Source organism: Bombina bombina, chromosome 1, assembly GCF_027579735.1.
Source record: "Bombina bombina isolate aBomBom1 chromosome 1, aBomBom1.pri, whole genome shotgun sequence".
NCBI lineage: Eukaryota > Metazoa > Chordata > Amphibia > Anura > Bombinatoridae > Bombina > Bombina bombina.
In genome coordinates this window covers 800893992-800921470 of record NC_069499.1, presented here as the reverse complement: position 1 = coordinate 800921470, position 27479 = coordinate 800893992, and the positions used below count along the sequence as shown (strand labels likewise).

At 37.2% G+C, this 27479-nt stretch overlaps 1 protein-coding gene across 1 annotated transcript in view; it reads right to left on the bottom strand.

Annotated features, from left to right (window-relative positions):
• MEIOSIN (meiosis initiator) overlaps positions 1-16353 on the bottom strand; it is a 246886-nt gene extending 230533 nt beyond the window's left edge. The window contains exon 1 of the mRNA XM_053715311.1: positions 16321-16353. Coding sequence (XP_053571286.1) covers positions 16321-16353 — 33 coding nt within the window. The remainder of the gene's footprint in view (positions 1-16320) is intronic.
• Between the last annotated feature and the right edge of the window lie 11126 nt (positions 16354-27479).

Genomic DNA, 27479 nt, shown 5'->3' with positions numbered 1-27479 from the left:
ACCTAGATACATTCCCAATGTTTACAATGAGTTGTGTACATACATTCATATATTTGGCCTATCAAGATAACTAGCTGGAATGCAAGGACTTAAACAAGGATAGAAAAAGATTAGATTTAGAAAAAATAAACAGACACACTCAGAACTAGCTACATTTTATGGCCCCATTAACCAGAATGGCCGCTCCTGACTAATAATGACTGCATACAAATTAACCCATTCAGACCTCACAAGGCACTGCAAAAAACAGACTCTTAAGCGCTTGTGCTTAATTACCCAATAAGGAAAGATAGTCTTACTATGTAGTTGGATTCAATGAGATCTATTTATTTTTAGAATTATAAATACATACAATAAAATTTAAAACAATAGAAATTGATTCTTAAAACAAATCTAACTGGTTGGCCAACCATACAGTGTGAATAAAATGTTATAATATGTTTTCCAATCCCTGTTACTTAGTGTGTTATACAAACATATCTGTATATTTGAATTTTTGAATTTTGGTTTAATTGCAGATATTTTTTATGGATTTGATATAGTGGACTTGTGAAGAAGTATGGTATCCACAAAGAATATTCGCAATATTAATTCTTAATTACCATATTTACCATATTCATTTGTTTAAAGCTGAACATACATAATTAAAATAGCGTCAATGGTATCAACAATATAATTAAAATAGCGTCAATGGTATCAACAATAGTAACAAATAATAAAAGTGAAACAAAAATAAAGTGATACAGTAAAAATCGTATAAGTTATGAAAGATAAAGTCTTTCTGCCGTGATCGTTAGAGTAATTGTTAATTGCTTTTTGTTAAAAGCGCTGTTGTTAAGTCCTCCGTGGGGATAGTATGTGCGGGCGTGCTGCAACACGTTTTTATCTAATTGCTATATATATTGCGATTATAAGTCACTGTTAAGTAGTTTTGGTTATCTGTCCTTCACATTAACTTCCTTAGTTGGTGTAGGTATAATAAATCTTACCCGTTGTTTTTTTTGGGATACTTTGTTTCTGGTCTAGTTTCTTTTTGTACCCAATTCAATCTTTACTGTGATGAATGTGGATCGGAAGCCGGGATAGCCGCTGCCGGTGTTGTAGTGGTTTCAGTATGTCGAGTTGGTTTGTCTCTGCGATTACACACACTTGAAGAAGTAGATGCTGGGGTATTGTGGTAGTGTGCTTTAACCGTTAATCCTTTTGTCAGATGGCTGGGCTTTTTGCCTGGTTCAGGTTTTCAAAACCTCTTGAATTGTTGCGAATGTGTTCTGTTTAGATCCGTACTCTATTTGTTTCAGAGTATCCGATCTGCAGGTGTCCACAGGTTTCTTTAGGCCCAATTATTAGGTAAGGTATTTCAGTTGTTCTTGGCGGTCCTTTGAAAGGAGGACTAGGTGCTTTGAAGGTTGTTCTTGAACGCTTCAGAATATCTTTCAAGCGTATTTGTTGGTCCGTGGTTTGATGTAGTCTTGGCGGTCCACTTCGAAAGTGGACTATGAAAATGTTCAGTGTAGCAAGGAGTAGGCAACGCGTTTCAGCTGATTAATACAGCCTTTATCAAGCATAATGCTTGATAAAGGCTGTATTAATCAGCTGAAACGCGTTGCCTACTCCTTGCTACACTGAACATTTTCATAGTCCACTTTCGAAGTGGACCGCCAAGACTACATCAAACCACGGACCAACAAATACGCTTGAAAGATATTCTGAAGCGTTCAAGAACAACCTTCAAAGCACCTAGTCCTCCTTTCAAAGGACCGCCAAGAACAACTGAAATACCTTACCTAATAATTGGGCCTAAAGAAACCTGTGGACACCTGCAGATCGGATACTCTGAAACAAATAGAGTACGGATCTAAACAGAACACATTCGCAACAATTCAAGAGGTTTTGAAAACCTGAACCAGGCAAAAAGCCCAGCCATCTGACAAAAGGATTAACGGTTAAAGCACACTACCACAATACCCCAGCATCTACTTCTTCAAGTGTGTGTAATCGCAGAGACAAACCAACTCGACATACTGAAACCACTACAACACCGGCAGCGGCTATCCCGGCTTCCGATCCACATTCATCACAGTAAAGATTGAATTGGGTACAAAAAGAAACTAGACCAGAAACAAAGTATCCCAAAAGAAACAACGGGTAAGATTTATTATACCTACACCAACTAAGGAAGTTAATGTGAAGGACAGATAACCAAAACTACTTAACAGTGACTTATAATCGCAATATATATAGCAATTAGATAAAAACGTGTTGCAGCACGCCCGCACATACTATCCCCACGGAGGACTTAACAACAGCGCTTTTAACAAAAAGCAATTAACAATTACTCTAACGATCACGGCAGAAAGACTTTATCTTTCATAACTTATACGATTTTTACTGTATCACTTTATTTTTGTTTCACTTTTATTATTTGTTACTATTGTTGATACCATTGACGCTATTTTAATTATATTGTTGATACCATTGACGCTATTTTAATTATGTATGTTCAGCTTTAAACAAACGAATATGGTAAATATGGTAATTAAGAATTAATATTGCGAATATTCTTTGTGGATACCATACTTCTTCACAAGTCCACTATATCAAATCCATAAAAAATATCTGCAATTAAACCAAAATTCAAAAATTCAAATATACAGATATGTTTGTATAACACACTAAGTAACAGGGATTGGAAAACATATTATAACATTTTATTCACACTGTATGGTTGGCCAACCAGTTAGATTTGTTTTAAGAATCAATTTCTATTGTTTTAAATTTTATTGTATGTATTTATAATTCTAAAAATAAATAGATCTCATTGAATCCAACTACATAGTAAGACTATCTTTCCTTATTGGGTAATTAAGCACAAGCGCTTAAGAGTCTCATCCAATCCAGATTTTACCCCCACTTTGAAGTTTGTGAGATTACTTCTTCGAGACTCCCTAGCTTTTACCCCCACAGCGCATAGTTTATTAACCCAACACACCAATACTGCAAAAAACAGAGACAGATATTGCTTATTATTTTCAACAGTCCCTCCTCTGATGCTGTTAAACTCTGTGACAATAGCATCAAACAGCAATATGATTTAGTCGGGTGAACTCCATCTCAAACTGCAGTGCAGAGTTGCCGTGGTCATAGCCATGGGGCACATGCGGGGGCTGAATCTTCACAGGAGGGCATCAGTCTGCTGGTTGCTGGGCTGACAAGGCTGCAGAGCTTGTGTCGCATTAGTTTGAGACAGATTACTACGAGAGAAAGAAAAACAATTAGTACAACAAAGATTAGCAAACCTTGCAGTATCTTTACACCTAGTTTATCCTGACAGGCCAAAAGTCAAATCAGAAACCAAAACACTAAACTAAGTATCATGCAGAATGGGTAAGTAATAAAATTATAATTTTTCCATTTTTCTCTCTAAGTATTGAGCTTTGGTTCTCCACATAATTAAAAGATAAGGATGTAAGTCTGTGTAAACAAAGTGATAACATAATGGAATATGATATTACCTGAACATAGGCTGTACTTTTAAAGCACAAAACCAGCTACTTCATATACACAAATAAACCCGAAAATGCAATTTCTCATAAATTTTATACTCTGCAGCTGCTCTTACAAGTCTAAAATAGATTAACATAAAAATAATTTTTCAATGTACTGTCCCTTTAAGAGACTGGGGTTGCCACAGACATACAATATATTGCTTTGTAATCTCTATCTAATAGCTAAACATAAGTACATACGTATTTGAGCACAATTATATTAACACCTAAACTACCTTGAATGCTCACTGCTCTTAAATGGATGCAAAACTAATAATCCATCTGAAAATAAACAAATAACAAATAGAGAATGTGGGGAAGGTGCAATATACAAAACCTCCCAGATACATTAGCCAAAATAATTAATCCAATCATCACTGGGAGAAAATTTAACAAGTATAATTTTTATATGTACTTTACAAAAAATTAAGCAAAATAAAAATGAATGTATAGTAATGTTTCATTAATAGTGAAACATTGTATACATTGTTGAAATGCCTAATTTAATAGTATTTTAACTAAAAGAACATTAATACAGAGGTACCAGACTCATGGATATGTGGTATGAAACCAAGATCCATCATGCACCTGTACCATCAGTGTGGCAGTAACAATAAATGCATTGTCTTGTTCCCATGGGTGGTATGGCAGACATAACTGGGAACAATGAGAATGCACAAAAATATAAAAGGATACATGGTGAGTTTGATATACATATAACAATTACACAGTAATAGAATAAATAAATCATACAAAAATGAACTGTTATTATCTAAGTGACTATTAGAAGGTATATAAATCAGGGAATTTTCCTTACACTCTAGTAAACATCACCAGACTGTAAATGCAGCATACAGGAATAATAACAAGTAAAAAATGAGTCCAATCTCAGGAAACAGTCAAAGAATAATACTTCCCAAAGGCTCAGTCTTTTTGGATTTCCTTGCCAGTGATATGATCAGTCTGTGGTGGCACCAATTTGTAGTGAGATCCATGATTTAACTTCTGTGACTTCAGTGTCTCTATTTGTGATAAATAATACACAGACAGGCCCCTTCTACTTTGGCTCCAGAGCTGTTTTTCTGGACAGACTCCCAACCATTATAAGTTCACCAGGTGAGATGTCATGCACTACACGATTATCATTCTTTAACTGTGCAGCAAGTACCTGGATATGAAAAGACTTAAGCATTGATGTTAGTTGTATGTCAGTCTCCAAAATAAACATAACAGATATTATATTTACAGCCTGTTTCTGAGCAATGTTAAACTAATAGTCATCAGCATTTTACACAGGGGGTATTGTAAAATACAGGGTAATTTGCATTTTTCTTTAAAGGGTCAATAAAATGAAACTTTAATGATTTAGATAGGGCATGCAATTCCAAACAACCCTCAAATTCACTTTCATCATCAAATCTGCCTGGTTCGCTTGGCATTCTTTGTTAAAGGCTAAAACTAGGCAGGCTCATAGGCTGCAGCACTAATTGCCAAATTGCAAGTTTATAAAAAAAAGCTCTGAGACAAGTGGGCAATCTGCAGCGACTCGGATACTAAGCAATCACAGCGGCAAAATAAGTTTATCAATACCACTGTGTTGATCATGTAAAACTGGGGAATGGGTAACAAAGTGACCATGTATTTTTTTTTATTTTAAACAATAAAAATGTCAAGTACCCTGTTCTTTTAATTTCAATAAAACATTTCCCCTGCTGATTTTATTAGTCACTAATCTTTAACACATAGATTCTGCAATTATCACTCCAAGGCAGGTATACACTTTCTTGTTCCCCTCCAGACACATTAAAGAAAACGTTCCCTAGTTCACACAGTAAGTCTTTCCTAATGACATTATTGAACAGTTTTGGAACATGTCATTCTGTTTCAGGACCTACAGTTACACTCAAAGGTTCTGATATGTGCTTATTCCCAACTCCAATAATCATTAAAGCTTTTGGCTATATTTACAAAGGGCTATGTACTTTGTCTATCAAGAACTGACAGTCAGTCGGAGTCTGCATCCTCCCCTCTTCCCTTTTCTTATAGCACCGCAGCTCCTATGTTTTTAATGTCTGACTGCTCAAAATCTTATCTGTGTCACATTTTTTCTATAGTTAAAACATTTTATTCCACTTGAAAAATTAAGTAAATGAAGTTAATTGTGTTCATCCACTAAATATTATTTGAACTAAATATTGTCTTTGCATAATTATTGCAGCTGGCTAGTTCTACAAATCAATACAAGACAACATGTATATACTGTATGAAAATTTGCGGCATATAATTTACCATCAATAATTCTGTGTAATTTCAGTGGAGAACACAATAAACTTTATACACACAAAAGTTCAAAATACAACATTTACCTTTAACTACACATTGTACACTATTGCTCTCACAAAATCATACAGCAGAGACACATTGAACTATAAAACAAAAGAAGAGAGAGCACAGCCACGACTCACGGTAAAAGTATTTAATGATTCCACTTTGCGCATATGTACATACTGCACTTACAAAAGTTCAATTATAACAAGCGTCTCTAGAATCTCACACAGTCCTTAATTATCCGGTCTCCGTCAGCTGTTGCTGTTTCTTTGCTCCTCTCTATTTCCGGCGTGTGGACTCAGTTGTTTTCCTTTTCAAAATGCAGGGGTTAGTTCAAGTCCTACTATCCCAATACTGTTGTTTCACTGGATCAGTTAACGTCTACGCGTTTCGTCCGGCTTCTGCTGACTTTTTCAAGACTTCTGAATAGTGCTTACTTTTCGCGGGGATCCTCTGTTTTAAAGTCTGCTCACTCCTCCTCTTTTTCTGACAGGCTCCAATCAACTACTGGGCAGTTTTCACGCCCTCTTCCACAGTTTGTTACATTAGTTTGAGGGAAAGAGCAAAGTACTGAGTTATTTCATGTAATAGAAACTTTGTATTTCCAAGTGCATTTCTCTAATAGAAATAATATGCATGATAAAACATTTCATATTACAAGACTTAATATTATAATTGATATACATTTGTTAAAAATTATTTCTATGCTAACAACAACTTTCCATATATTTGAATAATTCATAAAACTTTAATATACATTACATATTCAAGGAATAAAAACCTATGTATCAAAATGTATTGCTTAAATGAACACCTAACAAACTATTGATGCATAGGTTTTAAATAAATTTTGATACATAGGTTTTTTATTCCTTGAATATGTAATGTATATTAAAGTTTTATGAATTATTCAAATATATGGAAAGTTGTTGTTAGCATAGAAATAATTTTTAACAAATGTATATCAATTATAATATTAAGTCTTGTAATATGAAATGTTTTATCATGCATATTATTTCTATTAGAGAAATGCACTTGGAAATACAAAGTTTCTATTACATGAAATAACTCAGTACTTTGCTCTTTCCCTCGAACTAATGTAACAAACTGTGGAAGAGGGCGTGAAAACTGCCCAGTAGTTGATTGGAGCCTGTCAGAAAAAGAGGAGGAGTGAGCAGGCTTTTAAACAGAGGATCCCCGCGAAAAGTAAGCACTATTCAGAAGTCTTGAAAAAGTCGGCAGAAGCCGGACAAAACGCGTAGACGTTAACTGATCCAGTGAAACAACAGTATTGGGATAGTAGGACTTGAACTAACCCCTGCATTTTGAAAAGGAAAACAACCGAGTCCACACGCTGGAAATAGAGAGGAGCAAAGAAACAGCAACAGCTGACGGAGACCGGATAATCGGGGACTGTGTGAGATTCTAGAGATGATCATTAAATACTTTTACCGTGAGTCGTGGCTGCGCTCTCTCTTCTTTTGTTTTATAGTACTTTCGTTGTCTGAAACACTCTGCAAGGTTCAGTGAACTGTGAAGCGGCACCACACTCACAAGGAAGCTGGGGAGATTCCGATACAAAGAAAGAAAAAACTAGAGAATACTAGCTTTCTACCATACTCTCTGAGACATTAAGGTGAGCATATATCAGTATATTCATAAGATATAATTTTTTCATCTAAGGTAGCATTTAAGCATTGTTGTCAAGAAATCTCAAGGCTATATATAAAGCAAACCAGTGACAACACATTAAATACCAGATAAAGTTATATATAACGATTGTATGGGTAATGATTAACAAAAAGGTATATCACTGAATAAAATAAAATAAAAAAGCACTGAAGAACGATAATATTTGTTTTTATTACATTGTAAAATTTACTGTATTTTTAGTGTTTTTAGAAGCCTATTATTGAATCAATAAGTTAGCGCAGTTTTTAAGAGTAAGTGTTAGAGACACATTGAACACTAACAATCAACCACTAATTAAAACTTCAAAAATATTCACTCCTAAGGTAGAAAACCCACCATGCAAACTTCTAATATCTCCTTACATACCTCCAGCACCTCTTCAATATTTATACACATTTTCATGAGCATTACATTCTGAACCATCTAACAAAGAAATACATTTCCTCTCAATTATTCCTATTTTTACAAAATTGTGTAATATACAATTACTTTGTCTATGGGTACTCGCTGATAACAAACACTAAAACATGCTTTACCCTACTTAAAATGTCACTTAAGGAATATAAAGCACAATTCTTAAGTTATTACTTAATCTTAAATCATTAAAACACAAACTTTTCTACCACATACTTTTACCAGTCCGTCTATCAGTATTCCTATACCCCTCCCTCTTACATGCAGCTCTTGTGTCTGTGTTTTTGTGCTGCTGGAGTGACCAACAATCTTTGCTCATGTGTCCCACCTTTCCACATTTGAAACATTTTATTCTTTAACCCCTTGCACTCTTTTTCTTATTTTTTTTCTTTTGCTTTTTTTCTTCCCTTAGTGGGAGATTTAATTCTAAGTTTTTAATTTCTTTTTTGATAATTATCCTCTAGCGAACCCTTTAACGACTCACACTGTCTTTTTACTGCCTCAGTATTCCATTTAAAATATGCTTTCCACTCTTCTGATGTAGGGTTGTTCTTTTTTTAAACCTCTATTAAAACATTACTTAGGGTATTTATTTTATCTAGGTTCCAAGAGCCACCCTCTGGCCATATATTGGACCCTTTGTTTTGAGTTAGTCGGGACCATTTAGTATGATACTTATTAAAAAACGGGCCATGGTGTTGATTCATATATTCTGCTGGGGAACCCTTTGGCCATTTAAGATTAGTGGAACAGCCTTTAGAGGAACTATGTCCCATTTTAAATTTACTTTTTACTTTTTACTATTTTTTTTTTATATTTTTTAAATGTCACTTGGGGTTTTTACTTACAATTAACACAAATTCTTAAAAACTAAAACAACAAAAAACAACAAAAGAGAACAAAAGAGAATTGTATTGTATCAGGGGAACCTCCACCCCAACATGGCAACACTACACCACGTGTTTGCCCTCAAAGGGACATTATACACTCATTTTTTCTTTGCATAAATGTTTTGTAGACAATCTATTTATATAGCCCATAAAGTTGTTGTGTTTTTTTTTTAAATGTATAGTTTTGCTTATTTTTAAATAACATTGCTCTGATTTTCAGACTCCTAACCAAGCCCCAAAGTTTTATGAGAATACCGTCAGCTACCTACTCCAGCTTGCTCCTGTTTATGTCCTTTTCGACAGAGCAAACTGAGAGCTTCTAAGTAAGTTTTTTAAACAGTTTTATACTGGATTTTTATATCAGTATCTGTGCATCTTATTCTTTATAGTAGTGTCTATTACATGCAGCTATATGAAAATGGGTGTATATGAGTGTATACTGTCCCCTTAAATGACTGCTGCAGTCTTACGTCTACCCAGGATATCCCCTTCCTAAGATTAACAATATTTTCTTCACTGGGAATACTATCAGTGCTCATACAAAAAATAAAGCTGTCTAATCAGGACTTATCCAAGAGGTTTTCCTAAACATATAATCAGAACAGGTAACTATGTGTCCTTTTAGGGTGTCTGCCAGGTCACGGTTTCGGATATAGGTTTGTCACAGTTCCCCTTGCATTCAAACACTGACTGGTTAACGTCCGGTAGGACTTGCAGTCAGGTTGGGACGGCTAGTTGGGGCAGCTAGAAAAGTAAACCCAGTCTCCTAATCCCAGTTGCCTTTAAATAGAAACCCTCCTAGGTCACAAGTTTTAACTTTTTTACAAAAACAATTTACACAATACAACACATAACATTAATAAGTCATTAGACAAAGCCTCTTTGGATAGTGTCACCCAGAACGCCAAACAGCTCTGACCCCTTACACAGAGACACTCAATTACTGTTAAACTAAAAAAAAAAAAATGTTCTTACCATTCAGAAGACCGGTCTAAATTGAGTGTCCCTGGAGCAGAAAGTCTTTGCCACTTGGACTGCTGTCTGAGATTTTGCCATCCGGCCGACTACGACATGTGTTGGTGATATACTCACCCTGGACTGAATAACTTCTTCAGACCAAGACAAGTTAAAAAGAGTTTGTTTATTGATTACACACTGCAGTATGGAGAGAAACAATACAAAGTTTTCTCTGAGGGGGTCAGTCCCCTTCCCAGGTATTTATACATTCCACTTCTAGGCTATTTACAGTTTATGATTAGCTAGCTAAAAAATGCAAGGGTTTTAACAAATATGGTTACAACATAAGTAAATAACAGTTCTACACATCAGAATTGTAGGTTTTACTGTGTTTGAAAATACATAAAAAAGGCAAAGGTCAGGGATGAACTAGATACATTCCCAATGTTTACAATGAGTTGTGTACATACATTCATATATTTGGCCTATCAAGATAACGAGCTGGAATGCAAGGACTTAAACAAGGATAGAAAAAGATTAGATTTAGAAAAAATAAACAGACACTCTCAGAACTAACTACATTTTATAGCCCCATTAACCAGACTGGCCGCTCCTGACTAATAATGCCCTCATACAAATTAACCCATTCAGACCTCACAAGGCACTGCAAAAAACAGAGACAGATATTGCTTATTATTTTCAACAGCGCTAACCCGACATGAAATATGAATATTTCACATTCCAATGTTTTTCACATAGAAGAGTACTTTTTATTTATTCTTATTTTATTTATGTTTTTGTAAATTATATATATAAAATTATATATAGGCATAAATGAATATCTATTTAAAAATACTTACAACATATTCATGTATGTGAAATATTTACAGTACATACACAGTTAAACACTTTATTAAATATGAATATATGATTTTTATGTTTTCAGCTACTTGACTGCAAATGGCTCCAATGAATATATATATATATATATATATATATATATATATATATATATATATATATATAATAATAAGTGTGGTTTCATTTTGGATGTGCACCAATTTGTTGTTTGTTTATTTGTATTTACTTTGGTCATTTTGGCAGCACTCCCACAATATGTGCACTAATATATAAAATGTTTTTGTTAGGTGTGCTTAACCAAATCCCTATGTTTTATTTGTTGTATTTCTTACATTTAGGGAGACTGACCAAATCCCCTTGGTTAAAGCACACCACTAAAAACCTGCTCAGGTGTGTTCCAGACAGTGTAATTGAGCTATATAAAGCCAGGCAGCCTCATTTAATGCAGTCTTGATTTGAGGCATAGTACCACAGTGTTGGAATTCTATATTAGAATCAAATGATTCAGCCCAGTAAGGCATACATTTATAGTGTTAGGACCAGTCTATTTTGGGACACCTTGTAAGTGGTGACTGGCTGAGCAGAATATGGCCATATTGTGTGACTAAGATCCCAATTTTATTTAAAAGTATAAAGTTTTAGCAGGCATTTTTTTGCAGCCTTTATATTATAATAAGTGTGGTTTCATTTTGGATGTGCGCCAATACTTTGTTGTTTGTTTGTTTGTATTTACTTTGTTCATTTTGGCAGCATTCCCACAATATGTGCACTAATATATAAAATGTTTTTGTTAGGTGTGCTTAACCAAATCCCCATGTTTTATTTGTTGTATTTCTTACATTTAGGGAGACTGACCAAATTCCCTTGGTTAAAGCACACCACTAAAAACCTGCTTAGGTGTGTTCCAGACAGTGTAATTTAGCTATATAAAGCCAGGCAGCCTCATTTAATGCAGTCCTGATTTGAGGCATAGTACCACAGTGTTGGAATTCTATATTAGAATCAAATTATTCAGCCCAGTAAGGCAAACATTTATAGTGTTAGGACCAGTCTATTTTGGGACACCTTGTAAGTGGAGACTGGCTGAGCAGAATATGGCCATATTGTGTGACTAAGATCCCAATTTTATTTAAAAGTATAAAGTTTTAGCAGGCATTTTTTGCAGCCTTTATATTATAATAGTGTGGTTTTATTTTGGATGTGCGCCAATACTTTGTTGTTTGTTTGTTTTACTTTGGTCATTTTGGCAGCACTCCCACAATATGTGCACTAATATATAATATGTTTTTGTTAGGTGTGCTTAACCAAACCCCCATGTTTTATTTGTGTTTTATATATATATATATATATATATATATATATATATATATAAAATACCGTCCACTGTACCGTGTTACCCTCCAAGGGACAACTGCCTGGGTGCAGGAATGAATTTAGATAACTCCTTGCAAATAAATGAGTGCGTTTATTTGCAAGGAGTATATATATATATATACACAGTGGGGCAAAAAAGTATTTAGTCAGCCACCAATTGTGCAAGTTCTCCCACTTAAGAAGGTGAGAGAGGCCTGTAATTTTCATCATAGGTATACCTCAACTATGAGAGAAAAAATGTGGAAACAAATCCAGACAATCACATTGTCTGATTTGGAAAGAATTTATTTGCATATTATGGTGGAAAATAAGTATTTGGTCACCTACAAACAAGCAAGATTTCTGGCTCTCATAGACCTGTATCTTCTTCTTTAAGAGGCTCCTCTGTCCTCCACTCATTACCTGTATTAATGGCACCTGTTTGAACTTGTTATCAGTATAAAAGACACCTGTTCACAACCTCAAACAGTCACACTCCAAACTCCACTATGGTGAAGACCAAAGAGCTGTCGAAGGACACCAGAAACAAAATTGTAGACCTGTACCAGGCTGGGAAGACTGAATTGGCAATAGGCAAGCAGCTTGGTGTGAAGAAATCAACTGGGAGCAATAATTAGAAAATGGAAGACATACAAGACCACTGATAATCTCCCTCGATCTGGGGCTCCACGCAAGATCTCACCCCGTGGGGTCTAAATGATCACAAGAATGGTGAGCAAACATCCCAGAACCACACGGGGGGACCTAGTGAATGACCTGCAGAGAGCTGGGACCAACTTAACAAAGGCTACCATCAGTAACACACTATGCCGCCAGGGACTCAGATCCTGCAGTGCCAGACGCGTCCCCCTGCTTAAGCCAGTATATGTCCGGGCCCGTATGAAGTATGCTAGAGAGCATTTGGATGATCCAGAAGTGGATTGGGAGAATGTCATATGGTCAGATGAAACCAAAGTAGAACTGTTTGGTAGAAACACAACTTGTCGTGTTTGGAGGACAGAGAATGCTGAGTTGCAACCAAAGAACACCATACCTACTATGAAGCATGGGGGTGCAACATCATGCTTTGGGGCTGTTTCTCTGCAAAGGGAACAGGACGACTGATCCGTGTACATGAAAGAATGAATGGGGCCATGTATCGTGAGATTTTGAGTGCAAACCTCCTTCCATCAGCATGGGCATTGACGATGAAACGTGGCTGTGTCTTTCAGCATGACAATGATCCCAAACACACCGCCCGGGCAACGAAGGAGTGGCTTCGTAAGAAGCATTTCAAGGTCCTGGAGTAGCCTAGCCAGTCTCCAGATCTCAACCCCATAGAAAACCTTTGGAGGGAGTTGAAAGTCCATGTTGCCCAGCGACAGCCCCAAAACATCACTGCTCTAGAGGAGATCTGCATGCAGGAATGGGCCAACATACCAGCAACAGTGTGTGACTACCTTGTGAAGACTTACAGAAAACGTTTGACCTCTGTCATTGCCAACAAAGGATATATAACACAGTATTGAGAGGAACTTTTGATATTGACCAAATACTTATTTTCCACCATAATTTGCAAATACATTCTTTCCAAATTAGACAATGTGATTGTCTGGATTTGTTTCCACATTTTGTCTCTCATAGTTGAGGTATACCTATGATGAAAATTACAGGCCTCTCTCATCTTCTTAAGTGGGAGAACTTGCACAATTGGTGGCTGACTAAATACTTTTTTGCCCCACTGTATATACATACATATGCATTTCTGTGTTTATATCTGTATATATATGTCTGTAAATACAAATATATACATATAAATACATCTGCATATACATATAAACAAATATATATACACATAAATATACATATTTAGACGTGTATTTATGTAACTCTATGTTAAAGCCCTTTGGATGCCTTTTTTTTTCCAACACATGAGACCTCAAATTTTTGTGCCCTTATAACTTTTTTATGCAATTAAAAACATAATAGTAATAATAATAATTAGACAGTGTTACTATAAATGTAACTGTACTGTTAAGTGTATTTTTGGCCCTGTAAGTGAATGAGTTTAGCTCGTAATACGCACACTACTTCAGGATTGGGCAGATTGATGTCCGCAACCTCAAAGCAGGCGGACCAGTTAAGGAGCAGTGGTCTTAAGACTGCTGCTTCATAACTGCCCAATATCACTACATTATCTGTTTCACACTGTTTTTCATGTTCTCCAGGATAGTAATAAGGTGCGTAGTGGTGCATTTAGTTTCTTTTATTGAGGTTTAATGCATTTCTTACAGCTCTAATCAACAAAATAGCTCATGTCCCACTCCTTGTTTAGCCCTAGTGGTGTTTTCGTTTTCAGTTTATAAATCTATTACAGTTCTTTGTTCATTAAGGCCTTAATCCTATTTTTACCTCTCAGTGGAGGGTATGAAATATCAATGACTTGAACAGAGAACTTTGGTTTATTTGTAAAATCAAAATCATTAAAATGTTGTGCCATGCTTGATTCTTTGATATAATTCTTGATATCTCTTTTATTTTCACCTATCGTTGACCTCGGACTATGTGAGGTTTGTTCTATATATTAATCATGGCAGATGGTACATTCTAAAAGGTATACCACAAACTCAGTGCTGCAGTTTGCATAATGTTTGAATGGGAATTCCTCCTAAGTGACAGAACTACAGAACTTGTCACCCGATAAAATTAATTCACAGGTGCCAGAAGACCTAACATTGCACCTAAAGGTACCCTTCCTTCCGAGCCAATTCTTCAAGCTCTTTTTCTAACTGCACACTAAACTTGGTGACAGCTTACATCCAAGAGTGGGAGGTTTTTTAGAAATATTTTTAAATTTATCTATCGGATAATGCGGTTAGTACTGTATCACCTTGTAAAATTGGTAGGTTATTTTTCAAGATGTTGCAAATCTCCTTGAACTGTAAAGAATATTCAGTGGAAAATACAAAAGTTTCTTACTTTTCTACGTTCACATGTTCTAGCCCCCCCCCATGGAAATTTCCTTCACCTCATTCAGGGTTCTTAAAAGCTCACTTTCATCATATCCCCTGACTTTTAATGTCTAAATCAAACTCATAGCCTGATTTTTAAATAGTTTCTCTGAGTTTGTGTTCCTTTTAAGCCTCAATAGTTGACTTCTAGGTATTGAGTTAATCAGGTGTTGTGGATGGCACAATTTTGCATGTAAGATGGGATTCCCTGCAGTAGGTTTTCTAAATGTATCAATGATAATCATATTATCCTCCTCAGACCCAATCAAAGTCAAATCCAAAAACTGTTCTAGACTCCTGCTTCTCTCCTGCAAATGTTAATCCTTTAATTGTTGTTGATGAACTAAATAATCAAATGGTTGTTTTACAATAAAGAGTAGATCATCAATAAATCTCATGAAGAAAATAGTGTTTTCGTTAAAAGGATTAGTCTCTGAGTAAAGGTAATGTATCTTCCACCATTCTACAAACAAGTTTGCGAAAGAGGGTGAAAACTTGGCCCCTGTTGCAGTACCTCAAACTTGTAGGTAGTATGTCCTATCAAACAAAAAGAAATTATGGGTGAGCAAAAATTCAATAATATCACACAAGAACAATTTGAATTCTAATGAGTAGTTAGTCCTATTGTCTAAAAACAATTTAATGTCTTAAATGCCCAAATTGTGGTGTATACTTGAATAAAGCAATGTTGCATCTACCACTTCCTGTCTATAACCCAAATGCCACCCAATATTATCCAAAATTGACTTTAAATGACTTGAGTCCCTCAAGTAACTACTTAGGTCCTGTACTAGTGGTTGAAGAATTGAGTCAACCCACTCCGACAACAATTCAAGCAGTGACACAATCCCAGATATAATGGGTCGGCCAAGGGGATCTTTTAGGTTTTTGTGCGTTTTGGGTAAATGATGGAATATGTGTGTAATCGGAAAATTGTGAACAAGAAAATCAGCTTCTTCCCTTGCCATGACCTCTCTGACTATCCATAGTCTTTCAGCCTCATTCCCACTGTCACTCACTTTCGTGATTGGAGATTGGAGAGCGCACATGGATTTCGGAGCTGTGCTACTTTGATTGTTGGTGTAAGGTGTTGCGGCTCATGCTTACTTACATGTACTGTTCCTTTAAGCCTGGGTTTTCTTCCCTATTTAAGGCCACCTCCCAGACATTGCATTGCTGGATTATTGCAGACCAACCTCCTAAGGAACCTCCTTGATCCATTAGTCTGAAATCTTTACAGCACTTCCTTACACTGCCTGCTCCTACCTGATCCTCAGCTGCTGTGCCTCTTGCTGACATCATCAGCTACAGACGAGAGTGCGTCTCTCACACATACCATCCGCCTTGCCACAGCTTCTCCTTCTCTGCACCGGACCGAAGTTTCACAGGTACAATCTGCACATCTCCTCACAGACCGGACCGGACTACCAGCTTCTACCTTTACTTACATCTTCCGGTCTGTGAGTTAGTACCATCCGTGCTGCAAGGGAGCTGTGAGTACTATCTATCTTACTGCATAACATTGTTATATTCACTACATGCCTGCCAGACTATTGTGTGTTAACTACCCATGTATTCACACACAGTCTGTAGCCTAGGCAAATAGCAAGTCACAGAGTTAACCCTTACAGCTTTCTTAGTGGTGAACTCAGTGACACAAATAACCTTTTCAGTGAATATTATTATCAGACATTATTCTGAATACTGGAACTGTATTGTATTTACCTGAAGCAACTAATATAATTCGCAGAAGGCAATCCCTACTTTGTTAAGTTAACATTTATTGCATATTATTACATAATAATCCAGCCAAAAGAAATTCACACAGGTGTGTGTTGATTTACTTGATTGCCTCATTCCTTTTGTTATACCGTTTCTATTTGTACATTTACATTATGGATCCTACTCAGGTTGCTGGTCAAATACAAAGTCTCTCTGACAGGATTGACATTTTAACTAATTCCTTTCATGAGCTTCAGGTAGAAAATCAAGCTTTAAAAGCTTGTCTCAGGGAGGTGCTCTCCTCAAAGACTCCTTCCACTGAATCTCATCCTGAACCACTAGTCTCTGCACCTGAAAGATTTTCTGGAGATCGCTCCCTTTTCATAGAGTTTAGGAATTCGTGTAATTTGATGTTTGAACTAAAGCCAAAAACCTATCCCACGGATAGAGTCAAAGTGCTCACAGTGATCTCCTATCTTAGAGGGGAGCCCAGGGCTTGGGCTGATTCCTTCTATGAACAACAATCTTATATCCTGGGTTCTCTAGATGGGTTTTTCTCTGAAATGTCTGTACTTTATGACGATCCCTTCAAGCAGGTTTCTGCTGAGAATACTCTCAGGTCTCTAAGGCAACTAAAGAACCTAGTAGAGACATATATCACACAATTTAAGATTGCAGCCACAGATTCTCAGTGGAACCATGTCTCACTAAAAAAACAATTCAGATTGGGATTATCTGAGGACATAAAGGACGAGCTTTCTCGTACAGGCATACCTGATACCCTTGAAGAATTGTACAGTCTTTCAATCAGCATTGACAGACGTCTGAGGGAAAGACGCTCTGAAAAGACTAGCACTCCTAAAAAATATCTCTCCTCACCTACCTACATCAGCAAGGAGCTTGCGCAACCAATGGATATCGGGTTCATTAAGGGTCCTCTAAGTCCCCAAGAGAAGACTAGGAGGAAGAACCAAAACTTATGCATGTATTGCGCATCCCCTGCACATGTGGTAAAGGAATGCCCAGTCCTTAACAAACAAAAAATGGGTAAGGAATCTATCCTCCATCTCGATCCTATGGTACCACGTACCACAAACCCTTACATAACTGTTTCTCTTCTTTTACAGTGGGAACATCACAAGATTAATGCCACTGCTATCATCGACACCGGGTCTTTTGGGAATTTCATGCACTCGGGTTTCGTGAGAAAAAATAAAATACCACTTGTTACTAAGCAAAAACCAGTCTCAGTCAAAGTCATTGATGGTTCTTTACTTGCTGTCACACATCACACTTCTAGTATTCATCTCACAACTCCTACCGGTTATGTTGACCAGTTGTCTTTCGATGTTATAAATTCACCCATGTTTGATGTCATCTTAGGCATAAACTGGTTACACACACATAAACCAGTAATAAATTGGGAAAACCTTAGTTTACACTTTACTCCCCCACCTAATCAGGTCAGTTGTAACTTCAACTCTTCAATTTCTCAGGTATGTGACAATCCTCTGCCTATGCACTATAATCAGTACTCTGATGTCTTTAACAAAAAAGAAGCAGAGTCTTTACCACCCCACAGGGCCTACGATTGTCCCATTGACCTCTTACCAGGAGTCTCTATACCCTTTGGGCATATATACCCCCTCTCCAAACCCGAGCTTGAGCACCTAAAAACTTATATAGATGAGAACTTGAGGAAGGGTTTTATAAGACCTAGTACCTTTACTGCTGGTGCGGGCATCTTTTTTGTTACGAACAAAGATGGTTCTCTACGCCCGATTGTGGATTACAGGGAGCTAAACAAACGTACCCGCAAGAATAGGTATCCACTTCCCCTTATACCCGAGTTAATAGAACGACTACGTGGCTCCTCTGTTTTCACCAAATTGGATCTCAGGGGAGCATACAATCTTATCAGAGTAAGAGCAGGTGACGAATGGCTTACTGCATTCAGGACCAGATATGGCCTGTTTGAGTATACAGTAATGCCATTCGGGTTATGCAATGCACCTGCTACATTTCAGTGTCTCATCAATGACATCTTTAGAGACATTTTGGATATATATGTTGTTGTCTATTTGGACGATATTTTGATTTTCTCCCAAAACCTTGTTGATCATAAAATTCATGTGGCTACTGTTCTAGAACGGTTGCGACAACATCAGTTGTATGCTAAATTAGAAAAATGTATTTTTGATTCCCAAGACATCACATTTTTAGGTTACCATATCACTCCTCATGGTATTAGCATGGAAAACAACAAAGTGCAAGCAATAAAAGACTGGCCTGTTCCCCGTTCTAAAAAGGATGTTCAACGATTTTTAGGATTTTCCAATTTTTATCGGAAGTTCATCCCAGGCTTTGCTGCTATTACAAAACCACTATCAGACTTAACCAAACTCACCTCCACTTTCCATCGGACTGAAACTACTCAAACCATTTTTGATTTATTAAAATCTAAGTTCTCTTCCGCTCCTATACTTCAATTCCCTGATCTCAACAAACAGTTCATCTTGGAGGTGGATGCGTCCGATTACGCCATAGGCGCTATTCTTTCACAGAGAAAATCCTTTAAGGATCCCATACATCCTGTGGCATATTTCTCAAGAATTATGCAACCGGCTGAGTTGAATTACCCAGTCGGAGAGAAGGAACTTTTAGCGATTAAATCCTCCTTTGATCAGTGGCGTCATCTGCTAGAGGGTGCTTCATATCCTACGATCATCTATACTGATCACAAAAACCTCCAGTACCTTCAATCCAACAGGACTCTTTCATCCAGACAACTCAGTTTATATTTCTCCAGGTTTCAATTTACTATCTGTTATAGACCTGGCACAAGGAATGGAAAGGCTGATGCCCTCACTCGTAAGGATACCAAGGTTTCTTTAAACAGAACCCCCTCCACTGTTATCCCTAAACATAGTTTCATGGGTTTACTGACTGACTCCACTGATGATCTCAAAACACAAATTAGGATTGCACAATCTTCGGATGATTCAAAACCCATCAACTTATTAGTTCAACAAGATGATGGTCTCCTCTACATGAACGACAAACTCTATATACCTCCATCTCTAAGACACTATGTATTCAAATTATCACATGACTCCCCGCTCGCCAGTCATATGGGAAATGATAAAACTCTAAATTTAATCAGTAGATACTATTGGTGGCCCTCCTTATCCAATTCTGTGAAGACCTACATCTCTCACTGTTATATCTGCGCTACTTCCAAACATTCCCGTCAACACTCAATGGGTTTACTTCAACCTCTCCCAGTTCCTCAACATCCTTGGCATTCCCTCTCCATGGATTTTATCGTTGACCTTCCACCATCTCACTCTTACACTACAATATATGTAGTTACTGACTTATTTTCAAAAATGGCACATTTCATCCCGGTTTCAGGTGTACCCACCTCTAAAGTCACCTCTGAATTATTCATTAAGGAGATCGTACGCCTTCATGGTCTACCAACATCTGTGTTGAGTGACAGGGGTACACAGTTTACATCCAAATTTTGGAAACACCTCTGTCAAGCTTTACATATGGATCAGAAATTGACCACCTCATTTCACCCACAAACAAACGGACAGACTGAGCGTGTTAACCAGTGGATTGAACAATACTTACGTTGCTTCTGTTCTCAACATCAGGATTTTTGGGTTCCCTACTTACCCCTAGCTGAATTCGCTTACAATAATCATGTCAACTCTTCCACTGGTTACACCCCTTTTTACATCAACTATGGAATACATCCACGTTTCAACCTTTTCCTGAGAGTTGACACCCAAAGTCCACAAGTTAATGACCTCGTTAATGACATCTCCAGCATTTTCACCTCGGTGAGACAACATATTCTTAACGCTCAAGCCTCTCAACAAAAGTACTACAACCTCCGCCATAGGAAACATCCGGAGTATAAGGTTGGACAGTTGGTATGGTTATCTACAAAGAACCTTAAACTACATTACCCCAGCAGAAAATTGGGGAAACTCTTCATCGGACCTTACCCTATCATTTCCATTACAAATCCGCTCACCGTTACCTTGCAACTTCCTTCTAATATTAAGGTTCATCCCACCTTTCATGTGTCCTTGGTCAAACGCTGTACTTCCAACACTCCCTCTGCTGCCTCCTGTGATGCCGCATATGGTACACTACCTGATGTTCAATATGAAGTTCACAGTATTATTGATTCACGAATTTGTTCCAGCAAGTTATTCTATCTAATCCACTGGAAGGGTTACAGTCATGAGGAAGATTCTTGGGAGCCTGCAGCTAACATCACTGCCCCGCGACTGTTATCTCTTTTCCACCGCAGGTACCCTGATCGCCCTCGGTCCTGAAACCTCGCTGTGGTTTCCTGGGGGGGGGAGGGGGCCTGTGTAAGGTGTTGCGGCTCATGCTTACTTACATGTACTGTTCCTTTAAGCCTGGGTTTTCTTCCCTATTTAAGGCCACCTCCCAGACATTGCATTGCTGGATTATTGCAGACCAACCTCCTAAGGAATCTCCTTGATCGATTAGTCTGAAATCTTTACAGCACTTCCTTACACTGCCTGCTCCTACCTGATCCTCAGCTGCTGTGCCTCTTGCTGACGTCATCAGCTACAGACGAGAGTGCGTCTCTCACACATACCATCCGCCTTGCCACAGCTTCTCCTTCTCTGCACCGGACCAAAGTTTCACAGGTACAATCTGCACATCTCCTCACAGACCGGACCGGACTACCAGCTTCTACCTTTACTTACATCTTCCGGTCTGTGAGTTAGTACCATCCGTGCTGCAAGGGAGCTGTGAGTACTATCTATCTTACTGCATAACATTGTTATATTCACTACATGCCTGCCAGACTATTGTGTGTTAACTACCCATGTATTCACACACAGTCTGTAGCCTAGGCAAATAGCAAGTCACAGAGTTAACCCTTACAGCTTTCTTAGTGGTGAACTCAGTGACACAAATAACCTTTTCAGTGAATATTATTATCAGACATTATTCTGAATACTGGAACTGTATTGTATTTACTTGAAGCAACTAATATAATTCGCAGAAGGCAATCCCTACTTTGTTAAGTTAACATTTATTGCATATTATTACAGTTGGATGAATAATGTAACAACTTTGCATTATATTTTTATTAGTTATTTTACCCCCTTTCTCATGTAATTTAGCACTGAAAGTTGACCAATTTATAATTATCAGAACATGGAATGTACCTTGCTGACTTCTCAAGGCTAAGTCTGCTACATTTATGTCCCTAGTTTGTCTTAAAACATTAAAGGAACATTAAACACAAAATGTTTATTTTATGTTTCAGGTAGAACATACAATATTAAACAACTTTACATTTTACTTCTGTTATCTAATTTGCTTTTTTATTTTGGTATCCTTTGAAAATCATCAATATACTAATTGGAGCTAGCTGCTGATTGGTGGCTGCACATATATGCCTCTTGTCATTGGCTCATGTATTGTGTTCATTTAGCACCCAGTAGTGCATTGCTGCATATTATTCAGCAAAGGATACCAAGAGAATTAAGCAAATTTAATAATAGCAGTAAATTGGACCTGCAACCTGCCAATTTAATGGTAAATTTAAGCTGCCTCTGTTGGGTTTATATCTGTGTTTCTCAGACGTATCATAGCCAGTGTCTCACCAGCCTCTGACCTCGCCACAAATCACTGATTTAGCCCATATTAGCTACATTGACTCAAATCTTAAAATTACAGGTCATAATATACCTGGGTGATAGGGAAGATGTTGTGATATATTCTTCTCAGCTGTGTATAAAAAGCTAGAAATTCAGTTGTATGTGATACTATGTATAATAACATTACATTTAAAGGCAGTGTGTAATTTCTTGTCTCTCTGTAAGAGACCTCCCTTGCTTGTAAAAAAATCCATACAGATTAAAAGTGTTCAAGATATATATGACATAATTTTATTATCACCACAAACAATACACATATTCCATGGCCAGAGACTTGTCAGTAGAGCTGATATCATAGGACAAATGTGCAGAGAAGACAAAATAGCAAAAGTGCTTGACCCACAAAGTGATGTGCAGCTGCACCCCTTGTAACGTTATAACCATAACTGGTGCGACAGTCACTCTCTATATCTTCATATGGAATAGCCACATCACTAGGTGAATCGTAGGACATATCACTGGATACCTGGGATGAAAAATAGACAGAAGCAAAAAATATCATAAATGCCTTTTTTTAATTTAAATTAGACATTCACAGCAAAGAGGTTAAAAAACAACCAAACACATTTGGTCCTCCCAATCCGAGGCAAATAAGAGGTGTTTTCACAACATACTTATTTTATTTTAATAATTGGGTAGTTCTATATCTGTATCAACCTTTTTCTAGTCATCATTTAAATATGTATCAGTTTTTTGGACAAATAAAACATTTTCACTATTGAAGATGTAGTTTCAGACCAGTGACCACAGTGGTTAAACTGAAAGTCTATTGAAATTACATTGAATGCATAGCAAATATCAGTACTTAAGCACTGCATTGCAAAATAAAGTATTTATAATAATTTAAAACTGTCATTATGTTAGTACATACATAGGTTGTTTTTTAAATTAAAAACAATTTAGATATACTACTTTGTAAAAGTCTTACGCAGGTTGAGGTTGTAATATATAACATTTTCAATTATATGTAGTAAAAAAAAATTTGCAATATAAATTAATTATTTCCCCCCCTTTTTCTGCAATTTCATTCTGAAAATTGTGGATTTTCCAATTCCTGTTAAGAATGGAAGTGTAGATGCCACATATCTATTGCTGTATTTCACTCACACAGTCACTGGTTGCAAAGTCTAGTGACCTATTTGTAACTGTCCCTAATTTGCTTCAGCAGAGATGACACCTAGGTTACAACATGTCTCCCAATACTTTGTGGATACTTAAATGTTACATTTATTTTTTAAACTTTAAAAAAGTAATATAGTTTTAAAAAATACAGTATTGTATTTGCTTTGATGAAATATATCATTCTATCTAGCATTTGTTTAGTGTTTAATTAATGGGATAAAGGCACTCCAGTTTCTCTGACAGGGAGTGGAACAAGCATACTTTTGAGTATTTTACAGCAATTCAGGAAAGCAAAAAAAGAAAAAAATAATAAAGCAATTACATAAAAATTACATATTGAGTTTAATGTCTCTCCAATGGAATTGTACTAGGAAACTACATACTGAGACAATAATATATTAGTAGTAGATATTTCTCATAAACCCAAAGTTTTTCTTTTTTTTATTTAGGCAGAATATACAATTTAAAAAAACGTTTCTAATTTGCTTCCATTATCTAATTTGCTTCGTTCTCATGGTATTTTTTGTTGAAGAGCATTCCTATATAGGTAGCGTGCACCAGTCATGGCAGCAATCACTGCTGCCACCTAGTGCTCTTGAAGATGTATAACATTGTTAAAAGTATTCTTGCAAAACAGCTGTCATATAGTGCTTCATGCATGTCAACATTCCTGAGCCTACCTACATGCTTTTCTACAAAGAATACCAAGAGAATTAAGAAAATTTGTAAATAGGAGTAAAATGGAAAGTTTTTCTTTTACATTTAATGCATTTTTTAAATCAGAAAATCAAAATTGGGTTTCATATACACAATAAACAGCATCTCCACTTAATTTGTCCCTATAGTACAGTTATTCTCCCTTGCATGGTTTAAAATAAAATTTGTAATATCTTAAAAAGAGTGGTGCACTAAATGAGTTTAGGGAATATATAACCTTTATAACACCTTTATGTGATAAAATACCCAGAAAAAAATTACATCAATCATTGAACATATTTAATAATTTTAGAATATATGAAAACATATGGCTAGATTACGAGTTTTGTGTTATGAGCGGCTCGGTGCTAACTTGCAAGTTATTGTCACCGCTCAGCTCCCTATAGCACTTCTATTACAGGTTTTCATAAACCCAGCGTTAGCAGGCAATATTGCAGCGTTGAGCAAAATTGAGCTCCATACTGCACTCAAATACCAGCACTGCTTTGAGCTGGTTTTATGTGCTCGTGCACGATTTTCCAATAGACATCAATGGGGAGAGCCGTCTGAAAAAAAGCCTAACACCTGCAATAAAGGAGCGTAAAGCTCCATAATGCAGCCCCATTGATTCCTATGGGGAAAGAAAAGTTATGTTTACACCTAACACCCTAACATAAACCCCAAGTCTAAACACGACTAATCTGCCGCCCCCGACATCGCTGACACCTACATTACACTTATTAACCCCTAATCTGCCGTCCCGACACCGCCGACACCTACCTACACTTATTAACCCCTAATCTGCCGCCCCCAATGTCGCCGACACCTACATTACACTTATTAACCCCTAATCTGCCGTCCCCGACATCGCTGACACCTACATTACACTTATTAACCCCTAATCTGCCGTCCCCAATGTCGCCGCCACCTACATTAAACTTATTAACCCCTAATCTGCCGCCCCTAACATCGTCGCCACCTACATTACACTTATTAACCCCTAATCTGCCGCCCCCGACATCGCTGACACCTACATTACACTTATTAACCCCTAATCTGCCGCCCCCGACATCGCTGACACCTACATTACACTTATTAACCCCTAATCTGCCGTCCCCAATGTCGCCGCCACCTACATTAAACTTATTAACCCCTAATCTGCCGCCCCTAACATCGTCGCCACCTACATTACACTTATTAACCCCTAATCTGCCGCACCCAACGTCGCCGCCACTATACTAAAGTTATTAACCCCTAAACCTAACCCTAAGTGTAACCCTAAAACCCACTAACTTTAATATAATTAACATAAATCTAAATAAAAATTACTATCAGTAACTAAATAATTCCTATTTAAAACTAAATACTTACCTGTAAAATAAACCCTAAGATAGCTACAATATAACTAATAGTTATATTGTAGCTAGCTTAGGTTTTATTTTTATTTCACAGCTAAGTTTGTATTTATTTTAACTAGGTAGATTAGTTAGTAAATAGTTAATAACTATTTACTAAGTACCTAGTTAAAATAAATACAAATTTACCTGTAAAATAAAACCTAACCTGAGTTACACTAACACCTAACCTTACACTATAATGAAATAAATTACATTAATTAAATACAATTAGCTAAATTACAAAAACCCCCACTAAATTACACAAAATAAAAAAGAAATGATCAAGTATTTAAACTAATTACACCTAATCTAATAGCCCTATCAAAATAAAAAAGCCCCCCAAAAATAAAAAAACCCTAGCCTAAACTAAACTGCCAATAGCCATTAAAAGGACCTTTTGCAGGGCATTGCCCCAAAGAAATCAGCTCTTTTACCTGTAAAAAGAAAATACAAACAACCCCCCAACAGTAAAACCCACCACCCACACAACCAACTCCCCCAAACAAAATCCTAAGCTCCCCATTGCCCTGAAAATGGCATTTGGATGGGCTTTGCCTTTAAAAGGGCATTTAGCTCTTTTTCAGCCCAAGCCCTAAGCTAAAAATAAAACCCACCCAATAAACCCTAAAAAAAACTAACACTAACCCCCGAAGATCCACTTACAGTTTTTGAAGACCGGACATCCATCCTCAATGAAGCCGGGAGAAGTCTTCATCCGAGTGGCAAGAAGTCCTCAACGAAGCTGGGAGAAGTCTTCATCCAAGCGGCAAGAAGTGGTCCTCCAGATGGGCAGAAATCTTCAACCAGACGGCATATTCTATCTTCATCCTTCCGACGCGGAGCAGCTCCATCTTCAAGACATCCGGTGCGGAGCATCCTCTTCTTTCCACGGCTCTTGAAGAATGAGGGTTCATTTAAGGAACGTCATCCAAGATGGCGTCCCTTGAATTCCGATTGGCTGATAGAATTCTATTAGCCAATCGGAATTAAAGGCAAATAAATCCTATCGGCTGATGCAATCAGCCAATAGGATTGAGCTTCAATCCTATTGGCTGATCCAATCAGCCAATAGGATTGAGCTTGCATTCTATTGGCTGATTGGAACAGCCAATAGAATGCAAGCTCAATCCTATTGGCTGATTGGATCAGCCAATAGGATTGAAGCTCAATCCTGGATTTTTTCAACTTTAATTCTGATTGTCTGATAGAATTCTATCAGCCAATCGGAATTCAAGGGACACCATCTTGGATGACGTCCCTTAAAGGAACCTTCATTCTTCAAGAGCTGTGGAAAGAAGAGGATGCTCCACGCCAAATGTCTTGAAGATGGAGCCGCTCTGCGTCGGAAGGATGAAGATAGAAGATGCCATCTGGATAAGGACTTCTGCCCGTCTGGAGGACCACTTCTTGCCGCTTGGATGAAGACTTCTCCGGGCTTTGTTGAGGACTTCTGGCAACTTGGATGAAGACTTCTCCTGGCTTTGTTGAGGACTTCTTGCCACTTGGATGAAGACTTCTCCCGGCTTCGTTGAGGATGGATGTCCGGTCTTCAAAAACTGTTAGTGGATCTTTGGGGGTTAGTGTTAGTTTTTTTCAGGGTTTATTGGGTGGGTTTTATTTTTAGCTTAGGGTTTGGGCTGAAAAAGAGCTAAATGCCCTTTTAAGGACAATGCCCATCCAAATGCCATTTTCAGGGCAATGTGGAGCTTAGGTTTATTTAGATAGGATTTTATTTGGGGGGGTTGGTTGTGTGGGTGGTGGGTTT